Source organism: Tursiops truncatus, chromosome 1 (assembly GCF_011762595.2).
Source record: "Tursiops truncatus isolate mTurTru1 chromosome 1, mTurTru1.mat.Y, whole genome shotgun sequence".
Classification (NCBI taxonomy): Eukaryota; Metazoa; Chordata; class Mammalia; order Artiodactyla; family Delphinidae; genus Tursiops; species Tursiops truncatus.
Window position 1 is genome coordinate 101,477,471 of NC_047034.1, and position 9,169 is coordinate 101,486,639.

The window sequence follows — 9,169 nt, forward strand, 5'->3', positions numbered from 1 at the left end:
TGTGCCAGACACTGTGCCAAGTGCGTCTCCACCACGGTCCCATGAGACACATGCTCTTACCAGCCCCTCCCTATCTTATGGTTGAGGGAGGTGAGGTTTGGAGAGGTTCTGTGACATGCCCAGAGTCACACATGGGAAGGCCAGGACTGGAGCCCAGGGCAGACTCCGGACTCGAGCACTTGCCCTCTCTGCCTAATGCCTAACGCCTCTCCTGTGGGGAGTCCTTTTGAGAGTTCAAGCCTGCGGGGATGGAAGGCCAGGCTGAGGCAGAAGCCAGGGAGTGGGAAGAATGTCAGAGGAAAAGAACAGTGTCAAGGATGCTGTATACCAGCTCACTGTCCTCTTTTCTTCATCTAGGACTGCCGAGCCTGCTAAGGAGCCTATCATAGATGAAGATGATGATGTGGCTGAAGAAAGACAAAGAATTATTAGTGGAGGAAATAAAACTGATATCTTGAGGCTAAATGAACTAACCAAGGTAAGGGAATAGTTGCCGGCGCGTTAGTTTGGAGGTGCCGGTTGGACCAGAGGTGGCGGCACGTTGTAGTTTGCCTTCTGTAGAATAAGCAATACGCTTATCCAGGCAATTCCTTTCCCTAATTTTATGTGAGGTTATAAAACCTCTGTGTTATAACTTGTCTTCCAAGAACACTCAATGCACTTGCCCTAGTATTCATCTTGGGCACGGACACAGGGCCTCAGTGACAGCCACTGCAACTGAGCCCCGCTAATCTTTCTCCGTTCCATTTCCACACAGGGGGTCAGCTTCGAGACTCAGTGCTCACAGCACCTCTCTGCACATTCGTGTCAAAATGTAACCTTCGCCTAAACCATCCTTTGCCCTCTTACCCTCCCTACTTAACCCTCTCTCAGTCCTCAGTTCACTTTCTCTGGACCTTACAGATTTATTCAGGCAGCTCCAGCCCAGCGGTGGACAGGCTGTGTGTGGGAGTCCGCCCCGGAGAGGTGGGTACTCTGCAGGCCACATGTGAAAGGGCCTCAGAAAATCAGCTCCTATGCATGTCTCTGGTCTCCTCTCAAGCAGAGCTGGCCAGCAGATGTAAAACGTGTGCCACCATAGGTCAGGTCATTCTGATTTTCTAGTAGCCACAGGAAAAAAGTAAAAGCAGGTGAAATTAATCTTAATCATTAATTTTATACAATATATCTGAAATAGTATCACTTCAACATGTAATTCGTATAAAACATTATGAGATATTTTACATTCTTTTTTGTTATTGTTCTAAGTCTTCAAAATCTAGTGTGTGTTTACCTTATAGCTTATAGCACACGTAGATCATTTCAAGTGCTCAGTAACCACTGTCAAGGAGGAAAAATTCTCCTTCCTGCTACCCTCTTAGGTTCTGGGGCTGGAGCTCTGTCAGCTGGCCTGACCAAAGACCGGTTAACAGGAGAAAAACAAAGAGAAGTTTGTTACCATGTGTACCGTACATACACAGGGGAGAGGACTACCCCAAAGGGGTGGTTAGAACTTGGGCTTATATAGCATCTTAGCAAAGGAACAATACATTTTTAGGGAAGTTGCAAGACAAAGGAAAGGAACTTATAGTTTCTAGGGTGGCAAATTGTAGGAAGGCAAGTATATGGGTAACTAATAGTAGATTAAAGGCTAGTTAGTAAAGTTTGTTATATAGATTCCTCTGGTTTCATCTCCAAGCTGGTAAGAGTCTAAAGTTGTCTCCAGTGATTAATTTTTGTCCATCTTGGTAGAGAGGCAAGGGAAACACCTTGTAAATTTATGTCCTGCTTTGAAGCAAATAGGGGGGAGGGCAGAGAGCTTTTCTTATATTTGCTTCTTCTCATTTGCCTTTGGCTCAAAAGCATCCTTATGCCAAAGTGACACATTCTGCTGCCTTATACCGTACATGGCTAGTGACCTCCACAAAGGCAGCACAGGCCTAAAATGCCTCCCCGCACCCCACACACTTGCCCCAGGGCCTGACACTCCAGACCTTCCTGGGCTCTAGGGCGAGGCCAATTCTGTGTGTTCTCCCTCAGTGCTTTGGCCTCCTGGGAGTGAATGGAGCTGGCAAAACAACCACATTCAAGATGCTCACTGGGGACAGCACAGTGACGTCAGGTGATGCCACTGTCGCAGGCAAGAGGTGAGTGTCCTGCTCATCCTGTCTCGGGGTGTCTCTCCCAGGTCCTAAGCCATGTCCTTGTCCCACCATAGGAAGGGTAAGCATTGACCCTGTATCTGAGGGTGACTCTGAGAGTCTGAAAGATATATGCAGAAGGGTGGACCTCCCAGAGGACATGGTCCAAAAAGTCTAGGACATAGACTCTCTGGAAAATTTAATTGAATTGTGATTGTTAAGAGATTACTCTGTTAGCGTGAATTCTAGGAAAGCTCTGAGAAGTACCAAATCAGTGGTTCTTAGTCTTTTGTGGTTCATAAACATCTCACCCTTTGATCATCTGATGAACACACGCACCTTCTTCCTATAAAAATACACCAGTGTTTCCCATTACCTCTCTTCCTACGTTCTTTGCATTTTGGGGAATTTACTGAGCCCTGAAGCACATTTATGACCCTACAGGAACTCCTGGACCCCAGGTTAAGAACCTCTGTGATGACACATCCTTTCTCTGGGTTGGGTTTCTAGATGGGGGATGGTTTGGGGCCCTCAGAGGCCTTATTCTGCATTGGCTATTTCTGTGTCAACACTTGACTTTGCAGGCCAGGGTTCCTCTATAAAGGGAAAACTGGCATGTGCCCTTGGATTCTGGGAGGGTGCCTACTGCTCTCTGAAATAAAGGGGATGGAAACAGACTGGTCATCCACAGGACAGTACAGAGAACATGAGCCTGCATTTGTCTGCCTCTTTCCAGGCTACCCTTTGAACAGCAGAGCTCACACACATTAGATGTGCCCAGAGAAACTCTCTGCCCTGGTTGATGGGTGGAGTTAGGCACTGCTGATATCTAACCAACTTCTGCTTGACTAGGGAAAGCCATCCTCAATATGGCCCAATGCTCCCGGGGTAGGGAGAGTCCTAAGCATTCTTCACTGGCTCAAATAGGATGAATTTGACTCCCCAGCCATCCCTGTTGGGTCTAGAGCAAAGGGAATGGCAGAGGTGGAGCCATGGCTGGGTCTATCTCATCTTCAGATCTAGCTTAGCCAAGCAAATGACTTCATGATGGTAACAAAGGGGAAAGGGCAGGGAGTGGAGGTGGGGGCACAATAGGTTTTAACATGAGACATCGAGTTATAGTCCGAGTGAGACACAGATGCCCAGAAGGTAAAACCAAGACAGAAGAAGCTAGAAAGAACGTATAGGTTTAAGACACAGGATTCAGGTTCTTCAGTGGAGTAGTTCCTATGAATTTGGTGAAGTACACTCCTTGCTTCTCTGGGTGGTTTTAATTGGCCCAGCCATACCTAAGTAGTTTTTGTCATAGTGGGGAACTACATGGCCTCTCTCTGTCCCATCCTGTTGCATACTGTTGCATCCATCCTTTATTCACAGACCCTAAGCTATAAGAGAAGGGGGAAAGAAATTAGATCAGTCTATGGACAGTTTATTTTTTCATCAAGGCAATATATTTTCTAGCGGGAGAGAATATATTGGTCAAAGGGAGTTGATAGACTCAGTTCGTTTCATTTCTTCTTCTCTTCTGCCAGCCTCTTGCTCTAGGTGGTGATCTGATTGGTTCCTCTTTCACTGACTGTATCTCTGCCACTAAACACAAATGGAGAAATTTACTTCCATCGGAAAGCACACGTCTTCTCTAGCGACTTTCCAAATGTTTGAAAGAGATCAAAAACCACTAGTCATTTTCTTAAATTTGATCTTCCCTTTGTTTTTAAGAGGTGAACCAATCCAAAAGCATAGCTGTCTCTGGGTAGCAGGTATTCAGTTTATCCTAGACAGGGAAACGGGAGAATCTGACTGGATTCAAAGCTCAGAACTCCTGGAGTTTATCAGTTTCTAACCAAACCGCCCCTGCTCTGATTGCTAAATGTCATGCACATTTCTAAAGCAAAATGGGAGAAGAGAAGAGGCAGCTTTCTTATCTTATTGGCAGAAACTCCTCCAGCCCTAGATCTCTGGTCACCCACTTTGCGAAGGAAACCTGCTAACTGCTTTTTCTTCTTGCAGTATTTTAACCAATATTTCTGACGTCCATCGAAGTATGGGCTACTGTCCTCAGTTTGATGCAATCGATGACCAGCTTACAGGGCGAGAACATCTTTACCTTTATGCCCGGCTTCGAGGTGTACCAGCAGAGAACATCAAGAGGGTAAATAAACATGGTTTGTTATGGCTACTCGAGAACCTGTTTTATGAGAATGCATTTATTTAGAGATGGGAAAGCTGGAGCACGCTATCCATTTATTCATTCAACAAATGCTCGACTGAGTGTCTGCTACGTGTCAAGTACTGTTCTGGAAAACAAGGGTATAGCAGTGAACAAAATAGATAAAAAAAAGTCCTGCCCTAATACCTAACAAAACGATATACACATTTACCCTTTGATCCGGTACAAAATGCATATGCACAAGGTTATTCACTGCATTTTACTCATAAAATATGGGAAATTAGCTAAATGTTCAGACATAGGAAATTGGCTGAATAATTTGTGATAAATACATACAATAAGGTCTTATGCAGCTGTAAAAAGGAAGAAAGCAAAGAAAATCTCTGAACTGATATGGAGTTCTTTCTAGGAGATATAGTTAAGTGAAAAAAGCAAAGTGCAAAAGAGCACATGTGGAATGCTAATTTTTAGTGTAAGAAAGTAGGAAAAATAAGAAAGCATAAATATGTCTGCTTACCTTTCCAAATAGAAATATAGGAAGGATAAACTGGAAAACAATAAATGTAGTGGTCAGCAAGAGAGAAATGGGAGAGAATAACACTTCTCTCAGGGTATTTTTTTTGTATAGTTTAAACTTTTAGAAGCATGTTAATGTTCTACATATTCAAAAAAATAAAACTAAATCAGTAAGAATGAAAAAGAGGTAAAAATGAAAACAAAAAGAAAATCCTAACACTGAAAGCAAGCTAAAATAAATTAATCCAATTTTATTTCAAATGAATGTAATAATCATACAGGAGGGGAGGAAAAGAACTAATACAAATAACTGATGATACAATATTTGACAGTATATCCTCAGTCTTGGGCAGTTAGAGCAGAAAGAAAGAGCTACAAGCAAATTATGAGCTCTTTTTAGTTGATTTGTTTCTTTAGTGGCATGGGCAAAGCAATTCTGAAACAATTTTACATGGTTTGTAGGACTAAGTAAATGAATAAATGTGTTTATGTTGTTTGGAGCCAGAGTTCTCAGTGTGGAAGAAGAGACATACAAATATGAAAAGGGGGAAAGTAAGAAAGAATCCTGTAAGGATGGATTGGAATTGGAGCTATTACTGTGAACTCATGAAATAGTTGTGTGCTTATGTTTGTGCATGCATGCCGTATGAGCTCATGTATATTGTACATATGTGTACATAGGTATGTGCATGTGTGTGTATGTTTGTGTGTGCATATATCTGTCCTCTGAAAGGCCAAGAAGCAAAAATACCCCAGTAAAAATGAGTATATCTAAGTGTCCAGATTTTGATCTCTAATACCATTCCCCACTAAAAGGAATTATGACTCTTCAGACAACTGACAAATTCCAGGGCTGAGACACCATAGGTAAAATGAGCCTGGAACATCTTATTAAGTCAGAAAGTAAAGAGTGCTTTAAAAAAAAAATGATAGAGGCATGTCATAAGTGCACAGGAGCCATCTTGAAGGGGCTCCCAATGGCCAAATGTGGGACTATTTAAGCATCAACATAATTAAATACCATGACAATTATAAAACATTGGAGGAAAAGTAGGGATTTATAACTCCATATTGTTAAGTAGATAAGTAAATAATCAGGAGAGAAGGGATGGTTCTTGCCTACAGTCAGATGCTGAGAGCCAGCTAGTTAGCATGCAGGAAGTTGCAGAGCTCAAAACTCATTCTGCAAGGATCAGAGTAAAGACTGGGTGTGACAAGATTTGTGGTTGCTGAGTCTAGGGGAAATTTTTATGAAAAGCAAGATATTTTTATGGCTTAAAAGTGTGTCCCACAGATTGCTTATTGGTTGTGAGGGGGAAGCCTGATAATCTTACAGTGGAGAAATTAGACAACACTTTAACTGGGTACTCAAAACCACCATCACCACTGAGGCTCAGATGGACATCCCATACCCCTAGGTGTGATACCCTGAGAAGGACACAACTTCACCTACAGAATATTCTGATTGGGATGCATAACCTGAACCTTACCATGAGAAAACATTTGACAAGATCTAGAGAAACATTCTATTTAAATATATATATATATATATATATATATTTATGTATATATGTATATATGGGTTGTATTCTTAAAAATTATCAAAGTCATAAAAGACAAGGAATGGCAGAGAAAGCCTATGGAGATGTTCCTGATCACAGGAGGCTAAGTAGACACAGTGACTGAATAATGTACACTACACTGAAGCCTGTTCTGGAGAGAAAATAGTGCTGGAAAGGACATTACTGAGTGAATTGGAAAAATCAGACTGTGAAGGGTAATAATCTAGATAAAAGTATCATGACAGGGCTTCCCTGGTGGCGCAGTGGTTGAGAGTCCGCCTGCCAATGCAGGGGACGCGGGTTCGTGCCCTGGTCCGGGAAGATCCCACATGCCGTGGAGCGGCTGGGCCCGTGAGCCATGGCCACTGAGCCTGTGCAGTGAGAGGCCCGCGTACCACAAAAAAAAAAAAAAAAAAAAAGTATCATGACAATATTAAATTTACTGACAATCATAACTGTACTGTGGTTATGTAAGAGGATGTCCCTATACTTAGGAAATAGACACTGAAGTATTTAGGAATGAAGGGCCAAGTATAACTGACCCTCAGATGAGTCTGAAAACATCGTGTGTGTGTGTAAGAGAAGGAGAGAGAAAAATAGACTAAGAGTCTATGAGTGTTCTTTGCACTATTCTTATTCTTACACGATTCTGTCAGTTGGGGACTATTCCAAATAAAAAGTAAAAAATGGAGCTTATATTCTAGTGGGAGGGACAGACACTAAAAAGATAAACAAGTAAAATATACAATACATTTGAGAGTAAAAAGTCCTTAGGGGAAAAATAAAGCAGGGAAGAATTGTGGGGTATGCACTTTTAGGTAGGGTGGCCCAGGGACAGCTTCACAGAGGAAGTGACTTCTGGGTGAAGACCTGAGTGAACCATGTGGATATCTGGGGGAGAACATTCCAGGTAGAGGCGCAGAAGGCAGAGGCATGGTGGGCCTGTCTCCGAGAGACCTCCCTAGCTCTCCTTCCGTGCACATGCACGTGCACACACGCACACACACCAGTATTCTCTGTCGTAGTTTACTGTTGAGTTCCCTCAAAGCGCTGTTACAATCTGTCATTATTCTGTGTATTTTGGTTGTCTGTCACCACCCCCTGCCATCTGTGAGTACAGCAGCAATGGCCATGTTCACCATTATTCTTTAGCACCTTCTATGCCTGGTTCATAGAAGGTGCTCAATAAGTATATAATAGATGCACACACAAGACTTCAAGCGTGACCGTGATGAGGGGTGGTATCAACAGGTCTGGGACCCACCATCTTCTTAAACAGACCCTAGGACTCTTCCTCTTCTACTCCTAGCCATAGTCCAGGACACTGGGTGAGAAGCATTGTCCGACTCTTTTAAAGCTGAAGGCCATTTCTCAGGGGGCTACACCCAACGGGTGTGGAGCAGACCAAACCACATGGAGATCTAAGGCCCACAGTGGAAAGGAGACATCTGGCCCTTGAAGGCCACAAGCCACCCCCTGAGCCAGCAGGTGGTCCTTTTTCAGCCTAGCTGGGTCTGTCATCCTGAAGGTGTGTGATCTGGGAGCCCAAGACTTTGAGTTGGTGGAGGTTTGGGGTGTTTGCTTGTTTGTTTATCCCAAATGGGATTTCTTTCTCTTCCCTAGGTGACAGACTGGAGTATTAAGAGCCTGGGCCTGTCTCTCTACGCAGACCGCCTGGCCGGCACCTACAGTGCAGGCAATAAGCGGAAACTCTCCACAGCCATTGCACTCATAGGCTGCCCACTGCTGGTGCTACTGGTGAGCACCACCGGGACCACCAAAGGGCTTGCAGGAGCTGAGTGCTGCATCCTGTTGTCGGGTCAGCAGATTTAGAAAACGCAGCGGGCTGTGTTTGTCTGGGTTTTTGCCTGTTCTGCTCGTTTTGAGTATATCAGCCCAGTGTTTGGTTCACAGCTCTTGGGGGGAGATAGAGTCATAACACATTCTTACTGTGAGTTCCTGGGAAGCCTCTTGGGGGCTGCAGGCTCTAGCAGGGAAGTTCACCCCCTCTGCAGAATGTCAGGGACTGGTCAAAATTTTTACTGCCTGACAAGGCCTGTCTGGGGTCCTAACTGGACAGGCGCACTGGCCTGGAGCAACAGCCCATGTGGATCTCACCAAAGCTGGACCAGGCCTGAGGCCCCCATACCCATGTAGTCTGGGGTTTATGAAGGCATGGATCACAGGCCTTGGAGGGACCTTGAAAATCACCTGAGCTATCTTCCTGCCTCCTTGCAAACATATACAGAGGATTTTTTCCCTGTTTTAAGATAACTCTATCATTGCCTTAATCAACCTTAACCCATTCACGGGATGAGACGGGTCTAGAGGTGTGCATGATGTTTCTTCACGGTCCTGATTCACCTCCCGCCTTCCATGCCCTGTGCTGGCTTCCCCGGGTCTTGCCCCACGGGGGAGTGAATTTGTGTTTTGTCTGCCAGAGAGCAGAGCTGCTCAGAGGGAGTCAGCCAAGGAGGGTGCCGGAACCAGCCCCCTGTCCTCTCTGCCTCCCCACAGGATGAGCCCACCACAGGCATGGACCCCCAGGCACGCCGCATGCTGTGGAACACCATCATGAGCATCATCAGAGAAGGGAGAGCCGTGGTCCTCACTTCCCACAGGCAAGAGATTCCCAGGGACTGGGGTGGAGCGGGCGGGCAATGGAGTCCGGTCCTCCCAGCCCTCACCTGCTCTCCCCCACCCCCAGCATGGAGGAGTGCGAGGCGCTGTGTACCCGGCTTGCCATCATGGCGAAGGGCACCTTTCAGTGTCTGGGCACCATTCAGCACCTCAAGTACAAG

General features: G+C 44.9%; 1 protein-coding gene across 1 annotated transcript in view; it reads left to right on the forward strand.

Moving 5' to 3' along the window:
- Nucleotides 1-9,169, forward strand: part of ABCA4 (ATP binding cassette subfamily A member 4) — a 111,253-nt gene that overhangs the window by 96,803 nt on the left and 5,281 nt on the right. Inside the window, exons 36-42 of the mRNA XM_073810836.1 lie at nucleotides 358-478; nucleotides 904-966; nucleotides 2,020-2,126; nucleotides 4,131-4,272; nucleotides 7,992-8,126; nucleotides 8,886-8,989; nucleotides 9,076-9,168. Of these exons, the coding sequence (XP_073666937.1) occupies nucleotides 358-478; nucleotides 904-966; nucleotides 2,020-2,126; nucleotides 4,131-4,272; nucleotides 7,992-8,126; nucleotides 8,886-8,989; nucleotides 9,076-9,168 (765 nt within the window). The remainder of the gene's footprint in view (nucleotides 1-357; nucleotides 479-903; nucleotides 967-2,019; nucleotides 2,127-4,130; nucleotides 4,273-7,991; nucleotides 8,127-8,885; nucleotides 8,990-9,075; nucleotide 9,169) is intronic.